The sequence below is a fragment of the Paroedura picta genome, chromosome 3, assembly GCF_049243985.1.
Source record: "Paroedura picta isolate Pp20150507F chromosome 3, Ppicta_v3.0, whole genome shotgun sequence".
Classification (NCBI taxonomy): domain Eukaryota; kingdom Metazoa; phylum Chordata; class Lepidosauria; order Squamata; family Gekkonidae; genus Paroedura; species Paroedura picta.
In genome coordinates this window covers 7,781,279-7,802,794 of record NC_135371.1, presented here as the reverse complement: position 1 = coordinate 7,802,794, position 21,516 = coordinate 7,781,279, and the positions used below count along the sequence as shown (strand labels likewise).

Genomic DNA, 21,516 nt, shown 5'->3' with positions numbered 1-21,516 from the left:
CCACCTGTGGCAGATGTTAATTTCCCTTAACTGTGGCAGATGTTTAATTTCAACATAAGTACAATTTTCCAGGTGCCCCCAGTTTTTAAATTTATTTGATTTTATTAAGTAGTGGGGGGAGATGTCCCTCCAAAAGGGGGACCAAGCTCCAACTCCTTTTCAGAAATTAAACCATCCGTCACACCTAAGCCCAAAAGTTGTGTGATAGGTTGTTTTTTTTTTTGCATGTTTGTTTCTGGAAACTGTGGAGTGGCTTTTTCTGTTTGGGAGTGGTGGTGCTTTGTTCTGTTCTTGCTTTCCTCTGAGAAAACCAAAGAGTTAAAACAGGCAAGGATCTGTTTCCTAGACAGGCCTGCCTCTTACAGTCCCAGGGAATTCCTTTTTCCTGTCACCTCCTGTTGGTCACATGGGAGAAACAAATATATATGTATTTGGGGGAGGGGGGGGGGGAGAGATCTGCCTTCCAGAGCAGGGGGACTGCAAATTTCCAGACGCTGCAAGCCAGACACCGACTGGGACGGGTAAGAGAAGACGGGTTTTTGAACAAAGAGGCCAAAAAAGCACCTGATGGCCCCCTAATTTCGGAAAGGAAAAAGGCGATCGGAGTAGAAGGAAAGAAAAGGTATAAGGAAACAGAGCAGGGAGAGGGAGGAGAGCAGAGCGAGAGGGGGCGAGAGGAAAATTGCTCCCCAGATGTCTGTGCAGCTGGCTTTGTTGGGGTGGGGGCTGCTCAGCTCATCCCACCTGAAAAGCAGATGGGGGTGCTTTAAATAAAAAACCAAATAAAACAGAAACCTGCAGAGGATTTCCTTCTTTGCAAGTTTTTAAGCAGAGGGCAGATCGTCATCTGACAGAAAAGCTGATTTTATTAACTTAGGCAGATATTGAGTGGGTGGGCAGGAAGGGATGTGCCAGTGTTTCTCTCTTGTGGCCCCTCCTTGCAGACCCAGGGAATTGCCGATCGATCGTCACAGTGGGATGGGAGGTGAACTTCCTCGGAGGGAAGTGGAAGGAGGGACAGCTGGATTCTGGAGATTTTGGGAGGGGATCACTTGGGCATGAAATTGGGGTCACCATGGGTAAGTTGTGAGTTTCCTGCATTGTGCAGGGGGTTGGACTAGATGACCCTGGAGGTCCCTTCCAACTCTATGGTTCTGCGAGGAGGAGGGGGGAGAGTTGTGTGCTCAGAAAGCAGCCAAGACTCATAACAAAGGGAGCACAACCAAACAACATCCCACCAGACCAAAGATCTTCATAGTCGACCCTAATTCTTATTGCATTTGCTGCCTCCCTTTTATTTTTATTTGGGAAGAAACAGCTTGATGATGATGAGGAGGAGAAGGAGGAGTAAAGTGGAGTAAATGGACCATGTAGGATAAGAGCACCAAGAACCAGCATGTGTTTTGCTAAGACTTGAATCTGGAGAAACAGGTTTGATTCCCCACTCCTTTTCCATGTGAAGCCAGCTGGGTGACTTTGCGCCAGTCACAATTCTTTTAGAGCTGTTCTAGCAATGCAGTTCTCCCAGAGCTCTCTCAGAAGAGCCCCACTTGCCTCACAGGGTTTCTGTTGTGGGGAGAGGAAGGGAAGGTGATTGTGGATTCTTGAAGGTGCTTGGAGATTGTTTCAGGCCCTGAGTTTTAATGGCTCAGGGCCGTGAACATCATAGTCAAAACTTTGGTTGAGGCCTGTCAGGGAACATATAGCAAAATCGGGCTTCCCTTCCTCCCCCCGCACTACTTAAGCGTAATAATGACAAGCCAGAACATGCCAGCACTGGAGCTGAGTAGTGGCAATTACCACAACTTTTTAAACATTATTCTATTATTATGGTTTTAACTCCAGTGCTACTGTTTTATCATTTAGAGCTATGTACTGTGGTGGAAATCGGATTTCTGTTCACCTCCCCAAGATGGTGACCCCAAAAGAGAGCGGTATATAAATCAAATAATAAAAAAATCAATAAAATTAACATACAAAAACATATCAATAGTAAAAATTGCCCTAATTAAAATTTGCAATTTACCACATACAAAAATAAAACCTTTAAAACCATAGTTAAGCAGCTGTCCAGTCAACTAATTCCAGCTTATCCCAGATGTTCTCATTTGGGGATTTCAGTTCTGATTGGGGCCAATAGGTGTTAACAGTTCATTGGCCCCAACCAGGTATTCTGTAATCCGCTGGTGCTGGACTCCTCCTTTGCATGCTTAAACTCTGCCAACCATACATCATTCATTCATTTAAGCATTTATACTTCATCACCCTTCTGTTTGGTTCGTGTTTGAAGCCCTCCTCCCATCTAAGAAGCCTTCCTCTGAATTTTAGCGGCGGAGGAGGTCTCCCTAGGCTGAAAGAAGGCTATGTGAAATATGGCCATTGCCCACCCAGTTCTTCACTTCCATTTTCAAATCCAGAAAAGAGCTGCAGGAAAACAACCCGAAAGACCACATCTCAGTGAGACAGAGGAGGGGGGAAAGTATAACTCAATTTCCCTTGTATGCATGCTCCCTTTTTGCTTAAAGATAGACCCTTCCCTCGCTTCAGTGTGTAAATATGGGGGGATCCCTTTTTCCTCTTCAGTTTGGCCCTCAATAAAATCAGAAAAAACTGGCAGTTAGTAGATCTATCCAGGCAGCTACCCAGTTCATTTAGATCCCACATGTCCCCTCACGTACTTCATTACCTCACTAGGGGCAAAGCGCATTGCATTCAGGAATACAACGGGTGCTAGAGTGGGGTAGGGTGAGGTGGATGGCCTCTCCCTTCCCCCAGGACCTGGAAAGGCTGCAGGCTGGAGACCCCAGGGTAGGGAACTCACCAGCAGGGGCAACTCTCACACGGCAGGGATCTGCAGCCTCCGAGCCTCGGAGGGAAGTGGAAGGAGGAGGGGGAGGTCAGGGGTGGGGGATGGACGGTGATTGGCTGGCCGCTGGACAGACAGGCAAGCTGGTTGGAGGAGGAGGTGCTCAGGGGCGGCACTCAGTGGGTATTAAACGCTGAGTGGCACTTAAGCCATGAGACCAGCTCCTCCTCCTAGTCCTTACCAGAAATATTAAGTGGAACAGATATCCTCACAATGAACATGAGATAGGCTTAGAAGGAATGGTTAGCCCCGGTCACCCGCCGGTTGGGTTTCTTGGCTGAGTGATGATTCGAACCCAGATGTCTTATAATCTGAAGCCACTATACCACACTGAGTCTCACCGGACACTTGTTGAATTTCCAGCCTAGGAACTGGACCCAAGAATAAAAATGGAGGAGAAAAACCCAACAGGACACGAAGAGGAGGAGCTGGAGCTAGTCAGGAGAGACGCCGGTGTGGTCCGAACCACACGTGGGAGAGAGCGTCTGAGGGTGAAGCAGCAGCCTGAGGACGGGCCACAGCAGTGCCGGGAAACCCGATGGCAGGAGTTCCTGAAGGCAGAGAAATCCCCTAAGACAGGGTTGAAAAACCAACAGGCCCCGAAGCCCACACCAAGGAAAGACAGTAAGGATTTTGTGGCCTCCCTCAAGGGAGTAACTCAGTCCAGCCAACCCCTGACAGGGGACGGTGAGACACGATTCGCCCCTAACTACGAAGCGCAAGAGGCCTACAACAGCCTGGATCCTTCTGTGAAAGTAAAGGAAGAGATTCAAGAGGAGGAGGAGGAGGAAGACACGGTCAGCTCGGAGATCTGGCGCCAGCGATTCAGGAAGTTCCGCTTCCAGGAGGCCGAGGGACCTCGAGAGGCCTTCAGCCACCTCCGAGAACTTTGTTACGAGTGGCTGAAGCCCCAGAGCTGCACCAAAGAGCAGATCTTGGAGAGGCTGATCCTGGAGCAGTTCTTGGACATCCTTCCCTCAGGAATGCAGCACTGGGTTAGGGAACAGAGCCCCACGACCTGTGCCCAGGCGGTCGCTCTGGCTGAAGATTGCTTCTCGGGACTGCAGGAGGTTAAGAGAGCAGAAGCAAAGGTGAGGCGTTGCAGAAGGCTGGCGTGGGGGGGGGGAGATCTAGGCAGTTTCACTCCCAGTTTGGTGTAGTGGTTAGGAGTGCGGACTTCTAATCTGGCGAGCCGGGTTCGATTCTGCACTCCCCCACATGCAGCCAGCTGGGTGACCTTGGGCTCGCCACAGCACTGATAAAGCTGTTCTGACTGAGCAGTGATATCAGGGCTCTCTCAGCCTCACCCACCTCACAGGGTGTCTGTTGTGGGGAGAGGAAAGGGAAGGAGATTGTAAGCCGCTTTGAGACTCCTTCAGGTAAAGAAAAGCGGCATATAAGAACCAACTCTTCTTCAGTTTCAGAGGGCAGTTGATCTGATTTGCACCTAAATACTGTATACAAGTTGAGTCACTTTGGCCCCTGCCTCTCTGATGTGGGTTCAGGTTCCTTCAAGGAGCTCAGGGTGACACATGCTGAGCTCGCCTTGCCATTGTATCCTCACAACAACCCCCTGAGGTAGGCGGGGAAGAATGAGATCACAACCATAGTCTTTGTGTTCACTAGGGAAGCCTAAGGGTTGAAAAACCCACAGGCCCCAAAGCCCACACCAAGAAAGGACAGTAAGGAATTTGTGATCCCTGAGGGATTTTGCCCCAGAGATAAAATTTCTTCGGCCTACTCCTGAGGCCCCCCCCCCCCAGTTCTCCTGTTGACGTTTCAGAACTTCGACCCTTTTTGAGAGGTGAGCGTTCTCTCCCCCTGGCCAGAGTGGGATCCCCTGGGATGACAGAGCATCTCCAAGTGACAGAGATCAGCTCCCCTGGAGAAGTTGGCTGCTTTGGAGGGTGGAGTCCATAACATTATACTCCACTGAGGTCCCTCCCCCTCCCAGACCCTGACCACTCCCAGCTCTATCCCCAAAAGTCTCCAGGTAATTCCCAATCCAAAGCTGGCAACCCTCATATTCAGCCACACACGTGCCGTTCTTCATTCTGAATCAATAGTACATAATACCGGCCCTTCTTTCATGTATAGGATCACAGCATAGGATTGTCAGCTCTGGGGATCTGGGGAGGGTGGAGCCTGGGCAGGTGGGTTTTGGCAGCAGAGGGGCTTAGGGTCCACCCCCCAAAGTAGCCGTTTCCAACAGGGGAACTGAGCTGTGTTGGCAGAGTTTACAGCACGAAGCTGTGTGAAGAAATAAAATAGTTTTATTAGGAAGAGAACCAACTTCGTGTCGCAAGAGGGGAGAGCGATTTCGTGTCTGTTTTGTTCGTTCTGTTGCTCCTTTTGGAGGCAAGCAGGGGGGGGGGAGTGCGCTCAACGGAGCAGGAAGTCTCCAAAAGAGACGAGGGGAAAAAATTGAAAAATATCAGGAAGCTCCTGATCTAACTTTGGTAACGCCACATCTCCTCCGATGCTCCCTGCAGGACATGCCTCATATTCAGTCTTGCCTATTCCAATTGTAATAGCTGGAAATCTCCAGGGGCCAGCTGCAGGTTGGCAAGCCTATCACAGCAATCTGGTCAACCGCCCAGCTCAGCAGGCCAGCATAACTGCAAGAGCAAGGCAGGGTGGGCTGAGGGATCCCTGAGGGAGTTTTCCCCAGAGACGAAATCTTTTTGGCCTACCACTGAGCCGCCTCCTGAGTTCTTCTGTTGACATTTCAGAGCTTTGACCCTTTTCGAGAGGTGACTGGTCACTCTCCCAGCCCAGAGTGGGATCCACGGGACATGGTGAAGATCCAGCTTCCCCCAGAGACCACTCAGGAAGAGGAAGAGGAAGAGGGTACCTGGCTTGGTAAGTCTTTCTGAGCGTTCACCGAAATGGCACAAAGCCATTGGGAGACAAGTTCTCTTCCAGATGCAGGAGCATTACTAGATGAGCCAGACTTGCAAACACACGTAGATTCAATCAGTTAAGAGCCAGGGTGGTACACGACTCACAGACGCCTTTTCAAGCCTTCTGGCCATGAAGGAGCCCCTGAAATATTTTCCAGGCTTCGAGTAGCTCTGGAACCGGGCCGGAAGGGATGTCAGCTGGCCACGCCTCCCTGCCACACCCAAGGAGGACTGAGGGGAAAGAGAAAAGAGGCGATTTGAGGCAGGAGTAGGCTCCCCCCCCCTCTTCCCAGGTGTAGTAACCACGTGAGAACGCCACCCCCGGGGTCAATTGAAGTGTCTGGTTCCCGTCTTTCTTGACAATGCCAGAAATAGTTTGTGATTGAGTCCATTAAGGCAGGATATAGGGGAATGCCAGGGAACCCCTGAAGAGTTCTCACGGAGGCCCAGATTTCTGGGGAGCACTGGCTGAGAATCCCTGAGTTATAGTGTTGGACTGAGATCTGTTGCTGACAGGCAGGAAAGACTGACAATGCTGTGGGCTGTCATATTTTAATGTCCCCCTTCCTCCAGAAAACTCAGGGGGGCACATTTAGTTCTCCCTTTGTATTCTCACAACGACCCTGTGAGGTAGTTTGGGGTGAGACAGTGACTGGCCCTGGCTCAGCCACCAAAGTTTCCTGAGCAAAGGAGGAGATTAGAACCCAGATCTCCTTAGCCCTGGCCCATTAAACAACACCAGTTCCCTGAGCATGAACTCAAGACAGACAATGTCGCCCTGAATTCATTTCAGAGTTTCTAACACATTCTAAATCAAAGCAGGCTGTTTTATAAATTTTTTGATGTCCTGATAAGATTTGACATTTATATAGTACAAAGTTGTGCAAAATATATGTTCCACATAATATTTCTGGTAAGGGCTTGGAGGAGGAGCTAGTCTCATGGCTCAAATGCCACTCAACGCTTATCACCCACTCAGGGCACCTGTCCCGCCCCTGAGTGCCTCCTCCTCCAACCGGCCTCCCTGTCAGTCCAGCAGCCAGCCAATCGCCTTCCATCCCCCACACCAGACCACCCCCCCTCCTTCCACTTCTCTCCAGATCCCTGCCACGTGAGAGCTGCCCCTGTCAGCGAGTTCCCTGCAGCCTGCAGCCTTTACAGGTCCTGGGGGGAGGGAGAGGCCGTTCCACAGAGTTCTTCCATTTCTACATTTTATATTATTTATATTATACTGTGTGTATTATAGTCTCCTGAGCCAGCATGAGACGTCAGGGAAGGGCGGCATATGAACGCAATTAATCAATAAAGTTGTCTGTCCCCATTCAACTTTCTTCGTTTCTTTTTAAAACCCTCCAGGGAATGCAGACATAAAAGCAGAAGCAGAGACACTTCCATTGCAGAGGCCCGAACTGGAGAAACTCCACGAGGCACCGCTGGGAAAAGCCAAAGAGAAAACCATCCTACTTCGCGAGGAGACAGGCGTGCCGTTGAATCAGCAAGGTTTAGAAGCAGAAGAGGGAAGCCCGCCAGAAACAACAGCTCTGCGTAGCTCAGGGGTGGGCCGAAGTTTCCGTGGCGGCACCGCGAGAAAAGCCACCCTTGAGCCGAAGAGAAGAAACTCGTGCAAGGAATGTAAAAATCCGCGCCAGAGCTCCGACAGCCCGAAGAACCAGGCGATGCAAATAGGGGGAGATTGTTACATCTGCTCCCGGTGTGGAAAAACATACCAGAAGGAAGCGTCCCTCGTTGCGCCCAAGGGGGCTTCCGCAAGAGACAAGCCTTATCACTGCCTGGAGTGCGGCAAGAGCTTTCGCTGGAACTCCTCGCTTGTCACCCACACCCGGAGCCACACGGGGGAGAAACCCTACGCGTGTCCGGACTGTGGGAAAGGCTTCAGCATCAACTCTCAGCTCATAAGGCACAGGAGGATCCACACGGGGGAGAAACCCTACCACTGCACCGAGTGCGGCCGGAGCTTCAACCAGGTCGCCTCGCTGATTTCCCACAAGAGGACCCACACGGGAGAGAAGCCCTACGAGTGCTCCAAATGCGGGAAGGATTTCACCACCAGGACGACGCTCATCATGCACAGCCGGGTGCACACGGGGGAGAAGCCGTATCAGTGCGTGGACTGCGGGCAGAGCTTCAGCCAGAGGTCGCATCTGGTCATACACCAGAGGATCCACACGGGGGAGAAGCCCTACAAGTGCTCCCAGTGCGTGAAAAGCTTCACCTCCAGCTCAGACCTCAGGAAACACCAAAGGGTGCACCTGAGAGGGAAGAAGCTCAAGTGTCTGGCGCTGAAGGCATGAGTAGAACCCGCAGCCCGATTCACCCATGTGCGAGAGTGACGTGGTCGAATAGCCTCCCCTACTTCTGATTGGAGGATTCTGGTTCTGGATGTTTTTTTGAAGATTTTTTTAAAATTCCCATTCATTTAGAAAACTAGCACAGCAGGGAGAAAAGTTTTCTGTCCCCTGTGTTTGCTTGTAGTGCTGGTTTTCTATCTGCAGGGAGTTTTGAACCTAAGGGAGGGTTCAAGAATGGTATTCATAGAATCAGAATCATAGAATCATAGAGTTGGAAGGGTCATCTATTCCAACCCCCTGCACAACACAGGGACTCACAACTACCTGCCCACCCACAGTGACCCCAATTTCATGCCCAAGTGATCCCCCCCAACACCCAAAATCTCCAGAATTCTTATAGCCTGGGGGGAATTCACCTACCATCCCACAGCGGCAATTAGAAATTCCCTGGCCATGCAAGGAAGGGCCACAAGAGAAAAACACTGGCACATCCCTTCCTGCCCACACACCATCTGCCTAAGTTCATAAAATCAGCCTTTCCGTCACATGATGATCTAGCCTCTGCTTAATAACTTCCAAAGAAGGAGAACCCACCACCTCCCGAGGAAGCCTGTTCCACTGAGGAACTGCTTTAACTGTCAGAAACTTTTTCTGGATGTTTAGCCAAAAATCCTCTTTCTACAGATTAATATTTGGGCTTCTTTGGTCTCGGATGAGCAGGCTTCTAGCACATTGCCCCTCTTTCCCCCCCTTTTAAATTGCATAATGTGAGTGGTAAGGCAGCAAACATGCAGTCTGAATCTCTGCCCATGAGGCTGGGAGTTCGATCCCAGCAGCCGGCTCAAGGTTGACTCAGCCTTCCATCCTTCAGAGGTCGGTAAAATGAGTACCCAGCTTGCTGGGGGGTAAACGGTAATGACTGGGGAAGGCACTGGCAAACCACCCCATATTGAGTCTGCCATGAAAACGCTGGAGGGCGTCACCCCAAGGGGCAGACATGACCTGGTGCTTGCACAGGGGACACCTTTACCTTTTTACCTTTTAATGCTGACCTGAATAGCCCTGACTACCCAACCTTGCCAGAGCTTGGCTGCTAAGCAGGGTTGTCCACGGAGAGTATTTGGCTGAGAGATGATTAATGAGGTCTAGGGGTTTAGCCAAAAACTCTTTTGAATTAATTTCATCCCATTGGTTCTGGTCCGACCGTCTGGGGCAAGCGAGAACAACTCTGCTCCAACGTTTCTATGACAACCCTTCAAGTATTTGAAGATGGCTGTCATATCATCTCTGAGTCCTCTTATCTCCAGGCCAAACAGGCCAAGCTCCCTCAACCTTTCCTCATACTTTCCTCAGCCCGTCAATGTTGAGTGGTATAATCCATTTGGTCACCCTTGGATGGTCCAGGCCTGGTCTTCATCTGTAGCAGAATTAGGTGGTGATAGGGTTGCCAGCTTCACGTCAGGAGATTCCTGCAGATTTGAGGGGAGGAAATGGGACGGGAGAGAGCTCTGTGGGGATTTGATGCCATCAAGGACACCCTCTGCAGCAGCCATTTCCTCAAGGGGAAACGGATCTTTGTGTTTGGAGATCGGCTCTAATTCTGGGAGATCTCCAAGCCCCACTGGGAGGCTGGAGGCCATAGGTCAGGGGTAGTCAACCTGTGGTCCTCCAGATGTCCATGGACTACAATTCCCATGAGCCCCTGCCAGCAAACGCTGGCAGGGGCTCATGGGAATTGTTGCCCATGGACATCTGGAGGACCACAGGTTGACTCCCCCTGCCTTAGGTGAAGTCCTGAGTGTTCTTGCCTTAAAAAAAACCCAAACTACTCAGCCAATTAAAAACCAATTGCCTGAAGCAAAGTAAGGAGGGCAAAGTAGAGCCAGCTTGGTTAAGAGTGGTGTGCTGGGTTTCATCCCTCATTCCTCCACATGCAGCCAGCTGGGTGATCTTGGACAAGTCACAGTTCTCTCTCGCCCCACCTATTTCACAGGGTGTCTGTTGTGGGGAGAGGAGGGGAAGGTGATTTCTAAGCCACTTTGAGACTCCTCAGGGTAGAGAAAAGCAAAGTCTAAAAATCAACTATTCTTTTTTCTTCGCTGTTCAACATTTCTGTTCATACAGAGTTGGGCTTTTTTCATGCCGAGGAACAAAAGTAGGATTCTCCCTCCCTGCCTTCTAAATGGTGCAATCCATCCTTCTGCCTCAGCATTTGAACAACTTATTTTTGATTTATTTCTGTTGCACGTGTGGACAAACTAGGGTTTCCAACAAACTCAGAGGAAACAAAATGTCCTGCTCCTTTGTATAGCTAAACTGGGTGATCTTGGCTTAGTCACAGTCCTGTTAGAGCTGTTCTCACAGAGCAGTTCTGTCAGGGCTCTCTCTCCCTCACAGGGTGTCACTTGTGGGGAGAGGAAAAGGAAGGTGATTGTAGGCCGCTTTGAGACTCCTTCAGGTAATGAAAAGCGGGGTATAAAACCCAACTCTTCTTCTTCTAATGGGATGACCTTTACCAGGTGCTGTGATTTGCTTCCGGGCCATGAAAAGCTCCCATTTCCACACATGAAACTTCTTTTAAAGCAACAGGTTGTTGTTTTTTTCTTTTCGTCCAGGCCAATTGGCAACCTTAGAACAAACCCTGGCATAGACAACTCATAGGACCAGAATGAGAGAGAAGAGTTTCTGATCTTGTGAGCATCAGCAAAAAACACCAGGGATGAAGATTTACTCTGTGTGTTAAAAAAAAAACTCTGTCAAAGCTCTGTCCCCTTAGTATAGTTCTTGTATCTGAGGAAAGCTTATACCTTGAATAAAACTGTGTTGGTCGTAAAGGTGCCTCCGGACTCAAATTTTGTTCTCTTGGATCCGTTTGACAATTGTCACTACAAATTCTTCCTCAGAGTTTCTTTGGGCTCCTCACAGGACTAGAACTGGGAGAACGGTGATCTGGGTTTTCGCTGCTCAGGCAGCAAAATGGATACATGTGGGGTTAAATCACACACTCAGTTATACCTTCGTTGAACGTCATTTTCCCACAATGATGAAGGCTTGTGGTCAGAGGTGTAGTCTGGAGCGCAGGTGTAATTCCAGGAGGACCTCAGACCTTGCCTGGAGATGGGCAGTCTCAGATAAAGGACATCTGCTGCTGCTCATGTTGACAGAAGTCTTTAAGTCAAACAGGTTCCATAACTTGGTGTCCCCAGCACTCCAATTAAAGGAAACACCAAGAGTAAGAAATCAAAAGATCGTTTTATTCGTCAGCTGAGGAATAGGCTCCCTACAGCAGGGGTAGTCAACCTGTGGTCCTCCAGATGTCCATGGACCACAATTCCCATGAGCCCCTGCCAGCAAATGCTGGCAGGGGCTCATGGGAATTGTAGTCCATGGACATCTGGAGGACCACAGGTTTGACTACCTCTGCTTACAGGAAAGCAGTGATCCAAAAGGCAGAGAGCATGCAGGTTTGCTAAAACAAAGCATTTATACTTCTGATTCCAGTACAATCACAGGGTCAATTACATGGTAACCTGCAGTTCTGCCCCCAAAGTCTCCTGTCGAGGTGCCCTGGTCATGTCATGTGCAGTTCTTGAGCTGCCAAGGGTGTGCAGTGAGGGTGTAAACTCCGCCTGAAGCAGTGATCATCCCTATATCCTGTTGCAGTGAGTTCCATACATTAACCATTTGTCTGGCTTGAAGGCATATGTTTCTTGTTGGGTTAGAATAATACAATCACGGAGTTGGGCGGGGCCGAACAGGCCACCTCCTTTGGCAGCTGACTTTACTGCCTCTCCTGCTGCCAACAGGGACCACTCCCTGCCCTCCTCCAAGTGACAACTTTTCAAATACTTCAAGAGAGCCATCATGTCCCCTCTCGACCTCCTCTCTTCCAGGCTGAACATTCCCTTTCAATTTTATTTTGGTAAGCAGAGAGACAATCTTCATCTAAATCTCTCTCTCTCTCACTCACTCACTCTTGGGTTTTACTTTTGCAAGCTGTGCGTGTTTAAAATCCGAGAGTTAGATCTAGATTGTCGCTGTTCCACCCCCAACTTCCCCTTCAGTTGAATTAGCTGCAAAAAGAGACTGCTAAATAAAATAAAATAAACTGCCTTCTCTTAAGGTGACCAGATTGTCCCACTTTTGGAGGGACATCTGGGGGGTACCTGGCAAATTGTACTTATGTTGACATTTAAAAATATATATTACAATACTATTTTTGCATTCTATGCGTCTTTATGAAACTTTTGTTGCTCCATATAGACCAAATTTTTAATCAAGACCCCCCCCCCCCCGGGTCAATGGTGTCCCGCTTTACCAATCTTAAAATCTGGTCACCTTATTTTTGTGGAGTCCTATGTTGTAGGTAAGGACTCCCTGGTCTTAGGTGGGCGATGCCAGCTCCAAATTGGGAAATGTTGAAGATTTGGGGAGGGAGCCTAGCCGGGACTGGGACCTCAACGCAGTATAATGCAACAGAGTTCATCCTCCAGGCCAGAAAATCCATTTCCTCCATGGGGAACTGATCTCTGCAGTCTGAAGATGAGCTGCAATTCCAGGGAATGCCCAGGACACACCTGGAGGTTGGCATCCCTAGGAGAGTATATATCCCCATTAAAAAAAAAAAGAATTCTAATTTAACAGCGGCATGTGAAAAGTGTGCTGGGTACACCAAGAGTTAAGGCAAGAGAGTTTTTTGTGCCTAGACAGGGCTTTTTTTTGCATTCTCCTTCCTCTTTGTTGGCCGGAGTTTTGTCTTAGTCCACTTCCCTGTTGGCGGCGGGGTGACTCTTTTGGAGGCCTGCAGGAGAAGTGAGTGCAATTGAACATTTGAGCAAAGCAAATTAGTGCATAGAAAAACCTGGTTGGAGGATGGTGGGAGGGACTTGGGTAGATAATTTCTTGGGTCAGAGTTCTGCTTACAATCTGGTCACTATAGGGAAAAGCTCTCAAACTAAGGCATGAAGAAAGGGGCCCTCCCCCAAATGTTTGTGGCCAGGAGCTGGTATTCAAAGGTACACTGCCCTAGCATATGGAGGCTCAGTTCTGGGCATTCCTGCTAAATACCTGCAGATACACCTGCCTGGACCACTGATGCGTTTCCAGCAGTGGCTAACGAAAGCTCCCACAAGGGTGGTCGGTGAGGTGGGGTGGGGAATGGCTTAGTGCAAGGGTAGTCAACCTGTGGTCCTCCAGATGTCCATGGACTACAATTCCCATGAGCCCCTGCCAGCATTTGCTGGCAGGGGCTCATGGGAATTGTAGTCCATTGACATCTGGAGGACCACAGGTTGACTACCCCTGGCTTAGTGGTATAGCAGAAGCTTTGCAGACAGTTCAGAGTTCAGAACAAAATTTGCGTCCATTAAAGTTTAAGGCCAATAAAGTTTTATTCTAGGTGGGAGCTTTCATGTGCATGCACCCGCCCTCAGACGATGAAATAGGGATCATCACAGTGCAGACATAAGGACAGCACAAATTAGCAGAAGATTAGTAAACGGCATCATGGGAATACCTCACAAACATGCAGCATAATATCTTGCTAGAATATCTTGCTAGAGTTATCAGTCCTTTGGGTTTAATTGCTGTTCGCTGAACCGTATGGGGAATAAAAATGTGAAGGTTAGTGATTAATGGCAGATGCTTTCCGAGTTGTAAAGAGAAATAATTAAAAGAAAGCTGTTGCTAGCCCTATCTATCTTCACCCACAGCTGGGAAAAGCTGCTATTTGAGACCAGCTGCCCATAAACGCAGTTCATTCATTCATTTTCTTAATTTTTAATTTTAATTTTTTTAACCACTAGATATATTATATTGTTGAACTGAAATGTTTACCTGTCCCTGAACTTTGATGCTAACTGTTATACTGATCTTAAATGACTGTAAATAAACAAACTTTGAACTTTGTTTGCTCAAGGTTAAATATAATGAAGTATCTAGAACGTTCTTGATGCAGTTTGCCAAGGGCTGTACTTAAAAAGCGTTCATTTTATTTTCCGGCTAGCATTGATATGGAAGAACAGAATACGACAGGGCTCAAAGCTGAGGAGCGTTTTGATGTCGCCAGAAGAGAACCTCTAATTCTCCAGGTTGGGACCATCAGGGAGTTCCTAACTGAGGCAGTTCCACAAAAGGTGAAGCAAGAACCAGAAGGCCTACAGCTTAGCTGGGACGCCCAATGGCGGGAGTTCCTGAAGACAGTCGAATCCCCTCAGTCAGGGAGGGAAAACCGACAAGTACTTCCACCTCCATCAGGAGAAGACATGATGAGAATTCAGGCCTCTATGAAGGGCGTCCCTGAGGCCCGTTGTCAGCCTCCACAATGTCACGTAATCCCCATCCAGCCAGGCCTCATTAGAGAAGTCAGAGTGGTCTGTGAGAGGCTGGACCTTTCTGAGAAAACCAAAGAAAGGAGAGTGGATGTGGAAGGCGCTGTCAGCTCAGAGGCCTGGCGCCAGCGCTTCAGGCAGCTCAGCTACCAGGAAACCAAAGGCCCCCAAAAGATACTGAGCCAACTCCGGGAATTTTGCCGCCAGTGGCTGAGGCCAGAGAGGCACACTAAGGAGCAGATCCTGGAGCTGGTGATCCTGGAGCAGTTCCTGAACATCCTGCCCCTGGAAATGAAGAGATGGATCATGGAACGGAGCCCCACGACCGGCACCAAGGCGGCAGCCCTGGCTGAAGACTTCTTGCGGAGGCAGTGGGCAGATGAGAAACGGCAGCAAGGAAAAGGAGAGCAGCAGGTAGGGCTGTTTGCACCCTGTGATTTGCCTCAATGGGGCAAACGTGTGGGGTTCCTCTTGTTTGGGTCGCTTTGTCTGATTTCTGTCATTTTAACTGATGCGCATGTTAAATGGGAATGAGGAATGGGAAGGCGACTGCAAGCCACTTTGAGCCTCCTTCGGGTAGAGAAAAGTGGCATATAAGAACCAACTCTTCTTCTTCTTCAGTCATATCAGGGCTCTCTCAGCCTCACCCACCCCACAGGGTGTCTGTTTTTGGGGAGAGGAAAGGGAAGGCGAATGTAAGCCACTTTGAGACTCCTTCAGGTAGAGAAAAGTGGCATATAAGAACCAACTCTTCTTCTTCTTCAGTAATATCAGGGCTCTCTCAGCCTCACCCACCCCACAGGGTGTCTGTTGTGGGGAGAGGAAAGGGAAGGCGAATATAAGCCGCTTTGAGACTCCTTCGGGTAGAGAAAAGCAGCATATAAGAATCAACTCTTCTTCTTCTTTTTCTGGTGATGGTATTAAGAGGAGAGAAAGAAGCTGGGCGGGGGAAGAAAATTTTCCTTCTGGAAATCTTATACAGCTACTAGGCTGGATACTGAGTCTTTGGCAGGCACTGCCTTTCTGACTCTTGAAAGCCACCTTACAGTCCACCCTTCTCAGTCCATAGAAGTGAATGGGCTTCGACAGAAGTAACTCTGCTTAGGACTCCACCATAAATTTCCTGTTACACTTTTGAACTTGTTCTGGCTCCTCTCTTTCAGGTGTCGGGGTCTTCGGAAGACGCAGGTAGGAAGGCTGCTGAGTCAAAGCAGGATCAAGCAGGCAAGGTGCAGCTTCTCTCTGAGGTCAAGCAGGAGCACAACGGCCAGGATCGCTTGCTCGGTAAGAGTTGGGACAGGTGTCCCCAGTGTGCTGCCTGTGGACTCCATGGTCCCTGCTGGAATCTTTCCTGGTGCCCTTCAAGTATATTTAGAAAATAAAAAGGAGCAGGGGCAGCATTTGCTCAGCAAGGCTTTGGATTAGCCGTGGAATATTTGATAAGCTTGAGCAGATTTTTCAAGTTGCTTTAGCATCAGACAGCCGCCAGCCAGCCCAGCACAGGGATCGTCATTGTCTGAATGAAGGTAAGCTGCAGCAGCCATTTTGTGGCTGGCTCCGCCTCCTGTGGCAGCCATTTTGTGGCTGCGCCCATCACCCAAAATGCCCACAGGCTTAGAGTGGTTGGGGTCCCTTGGCTTAGGAGATTTATTTATTATTTATATTTATTCATAATTAGCGTTATATATCGCCGCTCTCAATACTGTCTTGTGGCGGTTTACAAGAAAACCATAAAATACAATATAAACCTTCTAGAAAAGCCCCTCAGCATATTAATCAGATGGCAATACTATCAGAGGTCCAATCTCCCACCCCCCATTCAGCACATGGGTCAGATGAGATCAACTTTTTAAGAATTTTCGGGAAGGCCTCGTTCCTGCATACGGCAGAACAGAACGTAGGAATGAGGTGGGAGAACGGACAATTCCACCTCCGGCTAAAAGGGAGGAAATTATTTTCTTCCCCATCACAGTTCCTCTACATTACCAGTTCCCCTTAGATAGAAAACTTGCCCAGCAAGTCCAAGGCTAAAGGAGGGCCCAAACCCTAAATTTATTTTTATTTTATTTGTACAATTTCTGGACCGCCCTTCCCCGAAGGCTTGCTAACATTCACATCTACCAAGATTCAAGGTGAAGTGACAAGGCTAAAGATGTATGCATAAATAACAGGCATAGGCTCACTAATGACAAGGACCAGGCTACAGGGCAAAACCATAAATCATGGCATTGACATGTGTGTCTGAGAGAGCTCTAAGAGAACTGCTCTGTGAGAAGAGCTCCAAGAGAACTGTGACTGGCCGAAGGTCCCTCAGCTGGCAGCATGTGGGGGAGGAGTGGGCAATCAGACTTGGTCCTTCGGATCAGAAGGTGCCGCTCTCAATCACCACACCACACTGGCTTTCAAAACCTTTCAGGTTGGGCCCTTTTACTAGAGTCACTGGGTAAACTTGTTTGTGTACATCGTCCAAGTAGCAAAGTTGCTAACCGTTTTTCTAGGATTCTCTGATAGAAAATCTAGAAAACATCAGTCCTTGAAACACTGATGTTGAGGAAGGGAAATTTCTGTCTTTCCCAGTCTTGTGATACCAGCCATAGCAAACTATAGCATGGTCTGTCCCCCCCCCCCTTTTATTTCCCCCCTTAGAGGCCTGCTCTTCCTTGTCACCAAGGCACTGTTGTCATTTTCTGTGCTTCCCGTCCCCTAGGCAGCCACCAAATGCAGGCGAAGAGGAAGGCGGCCGTTCATCGGGGAAGGGCTAAGCCGGTGGGGACGAGTGAACTCTCATCCAAAAGCAGTGAAGGGAAGCTATATCTGAGCTCGGAGGCGGAAGGTTTGCCTGAAAGCCAACGGAGACCCAAAAGGCGCCAGGAAATCCCTCCACGGATGACAGCCCAAAAAGCCTTCCTTTGTGAAGACGGCAGCACCAAGTTGTGCACAACTGTTGCCCCAGAGGGAACCCGCAGGAGTAAAAGAAACTGTGTCCTTGGTAAACAATTCCCTCAGAACTCCGGCTTTCCAAAGCAGCGGAAAACACGAGGGGCGGAAGACCTGTACAAATGCTCTTCCTGTGAGAAAACCTTTCACAACAGAGCGTCTCTTGTCGCACACGAGAGGACGCACGAGGGAGGGAAGCCGTATGAGTGCGAGGACTGCGGGAGAAGCTTTAGTCACAAATCAAATCTTGCCAGGCATGAGGGGATTCACAGGGGCAAAAAGGGGCATAAATGCTCCTTTTGCGGGAAACGGTTTAGATTCCGAGCGCTGCTCGTAGTACATGAAAGGACCCACACGGGGGAGAGGCCCTACGGGTGCCCCGACTGCGGGAAGAGCTTTAATCAGCAAGCAAATCTGAGCAAGCACCAGAGGACCCATACAGGCGAGAGGCCGTACGAATGTTCAGAGTGTGGGAAAAGCTTTGCTACCAGGTGTACTCTTGCCACTCACCAGAGGGTGCACACAGGAGAGAAGCCATTCAAGTGTCCAGAGTGCAGGCAAGGTTTCAGCCAGAAAGGGAATCTTCAGAAACACGTGATGACCCACACGGGAGAGAAACCATACGAGTGTTCAGACTGTGGGAAGACCTTCATCCTGAAAACGCAGCTCATGTCACACACGCGGACCCACACGGGAGAGAAGCCCTACCCATGCTCGGACTGTGGGAAGCGGTTCGGCGATAAGACCTCCCTTACCGTCCACCAGAGGACCCACACGGGCGAGAGGCCATACAAATGCTCGGCCTGTGGGAAAAGCTTCGGCAAGAGGCAGACCCTCCGTGTGCACAAGAGGACCCACACGGGAGAGAAACCGTACAGATGCTCAGATTGCGGGAAGCACTACAGCCAGAGGTCAAATTTTATCTGTCACAAGAGAATCCACACGGGAGAGAAGCCATACCAGTGCACAGAGTGCAACAAAAGCTTCAGCTTTAAAATATCCTTCATTCACCACGGAAGGACCCACACAGGGGAGAAGCCATACGAGTGCTCCGAGTGCGGGAAACGATTCAGGCGCAAGCACCATATTGTGAAACATGAGAGGATCCACACAGGAGAGAAGCCCTTTCCCTGCCCAGATTGTGACAAATGCTTTAACGACAAAGCCGGCCTGTACCTGCACAAGAGGACCCACACGGGTGAGAAACCATATGGCTGCTCCATGTGTGGGAAAAACTTCCGGTACAAGCAACATCTTGTCATCCATGAAAGGACTCACACGGGGGAGAAACCCTATCAGTGCACCGACTGTGGCCAACACTTCAGTCAGAGCTCGAATCTTGCGGTCCACCGGCGGTCCCATACGGGGGAAATGCCGTATAAGTGTCTAGAGTGTGGCAAATGCTTCCGTTATAGCACTGTGTTCATAGAACATCAGAGAACACACACAGGGGAGAAACCTTATAAGTGCTTAGAGTGTGAGAAACAGTTCTCCAGCCCCTCTAGTTTTCATAAACATCAGAAAATCCATACACGATGTTAAGATTTCGGAGTTGGCTGTGGAAATAAAAGGCCCAAAAAGCTGAAATGTCCTACAGGGGACTGGTTTAAAAGTGACACCAGGTACATTTTATTGCACTGGAGGGCCACATTTATTATTATTATTATTATTATTATTATTATTATTATTATTGGATTTATTTCCTGCCTCTCCCGATAGGCTCGAGGCGGGTCACAACAACTAATCCCATAAAAATTCCCATTAAAACATCAATCTACTAACATGACGGCTAAAAATCCCATCCCTCCCCCAATTATCAAAGAGGTGAAGAGGAAAGGATAGGGGAGTAGCGTACACTCCAACTCCTAGGGGGGGGGGGAGCGATGTCCCTGATTTGCTGACCCCAGCCTCAACCATAGACCTGGTGGAAGAGCTCCGTTTTACAGGCCCTGCGGAAAGCTGACAAATCCCGCAGGGCCCGCAGATCACCCGGGAGCTCTTCCACCAGGTCTATGGTCTATTTAGGGTTGCAGGCTCTGGATTTGGAAATTCCCAGAGATCTGAGGGGTAGAGCCTAGTGATTTGGGGGAGGGGATAGACTTTGATGGGTTAACAATGCCACGGAGTCCACTAATCTGCCCCCTGGAGATTAGTAATTTTACCACATTTCCAGCCACCGCCTGGAGGGTGGCAACGCTGGACACATTCTAAAGTCTGCATTGCCTTCCTAAACATAAAATTTTAACTCTTTGTATTGTGCTTTTCTCGGAGCGAGTGGGATTAAGTGGGCGTATTATGCGTCCATAAAGCTTTCTATTTTAGTTGACGCATATGAGGTAGCTTTTATGCTTCGTGTGTTTGCTTTCCTTATTAAATTCTACCCTTGAAGATGTTGTATTTTTTTTGGGGGGGAAGGGGTGAGAGGACCGCTGCAGGCGTCTGGAAGGGGAGAATCAGGATCTGTGCCATGGGAGGAGGATCCCAGGAGCAGAGTTTGTGAGTTGAGGTAGCTGCTCTCGCTCGGCGCTGCTTCTTGGTTGTCATTTCTGGCAGACGAAGAGATGGTTTTTGTACTGCGCTTTTCTCTACTTTTTGAGTCCCAAAGCAGGTTACAATCCCCTTCCCCGCCCCTCAGCAGGCACTTTGTGAAGTAAATGGGGCTGAGAGAGCTCTGAGAGAAACAGCAACTGGCTCAGGCCCAAGGTCACCCATCAGGCTTAAAAATATATTATTGTTGTTGTTGTTGTTGTTATTGTTATTAGTGTTATTCTTATTCTTATTCTTATTCTTAACAACAATAACAGCAAAAAAACAACTTTTTCTTCTCCCTTCCCACAAGGCTTAGGGCGGGTAACATCCGTCATAAGCACAATAAAATTATACTACTAATAATAATTACTAACAATAACAGCAATAAAACAACTTTTTCTTCTCCCTTCCCACAAGGCTTAGGGCGGGTAACATCCGTCATAAGCACAATAAAATTATACTACTACTAATAATTACTAACAATAACAGCAATAAAACAACTTTTTCTTCTCCCTTCCCACAAGGCTTAGGGCGGGTAACATCCGTCATAAGCACAATAAAATTATACTACTAATAATAATTACTAACAATAACAGCAATAAAACAACTTTTTCTTCTCCCTTCCCACAAGGCTTAGGGCGGGTAACATCCGTCATAAGCACAATAAAATTATACTAATAATAATTATTATTAACAATAACAACAATAAAACAACTTTTTCTTCTCCCTTCCCACAAGGCTTAGGGCGGGTAACATCCGTCATAAGCACAATAAAATTATACTACTAATAATAATTATTAACAATAACAACAATAAAACAACTTTTTCTTCTCCCTTCCCACAAGGCTTAGGGCGGGTAAGCACATTAAAATTATAATAACAATAATAATTATTAACAATAACAACAATAAAACAACTTTTTCTCCCCCTTCCCACAAGGGCGGGTAATATCTGTCATAAGCACATTAAAATGCAAAACCATAATTGCGTTAAAAAGTTCTGACTATCCCTCCCGCTGCTCATTAATAAAAAATACCACTTATCAAATAGGAACATCAATTATTATTATTATGGGGGGTATTAACTTGTTTGGGAGATGCATCATGTGGAGAAAGAATGGGAGATTAACCCCCCCTCCCAATCTCTGGATTCAAATCTACCACTCTTCAGCACCCAACCGTGCTGGCTCAAGGTTTTTCCCACCCTGCTTTTCTCTATGCGAAAGAGGGCATGAATGCCTCATGGTGGTCTGAGGAAGGGAGGGGAAGGGGGACCCTATGAACCCTCTACCCCAGGCTCCCCTAACAGTGTGCTTTGGGTTCCCACCAGGGCAAAAAGGACACGGATTAAAAATGTAGGAATAACAACTGAACCTCCATTTCCGGAGATGGAATATTTCTGTGGAGCAGGGGTAGTCAACCTGTGGTCCTCCAGATGTTCATGGACTACAATTCCCATGAGCCCCTGCCAGCAAACGCTGGCAGGGGCTCATGGGAATTGTAGTCCATGAACACCTGGAGGACCACAGGTTGACTACCCCTGCTGTGGAGGACAGAAGACCTGAACTATGAACTATGGTATATCAGAACAATGGGACATAAGGAGTCAACAGGGCTATCCAAGTCGAGAGTTGGCAACCTTCC

At 48.5% G+C, this 21,516-nt stretch overlaps 1 protein-coding gene across 1 annotated transcript; it reads left to right on the top strand.

Annotated features, from left to right (window-relative positions):
* The first annotated feature begins 378 nt into the window (after positions 1-378).
* LOC143834469 (uncharacterized) lies at positions 379-19,732 on the top strand. Its single transcript, XM_077331294.1, has 8 exons — positions 379-521; positions 3,230-3,957; positions 5,599-5,728; positions 7,126-8,075; positions 11,858-12,000; positions 14,083-14,821; positions 15,571-15,691; positions 17,115-19,732. The coding sequence occupies exons 2-8, from the start codon at positions 3,256-3,258 to the stop codon at positions 18,884-18,886; spliced, it is 4,557 nt and encodes a 1,518-aa protein (XP_077187409.1). The 5' UTR covers positions 379-521; positions 3,230-3,255; the 3' UTR covers positions 18,887-19,732.
* Positions 19,733-21,516: the final 1,784 nt, after the last annotated feature.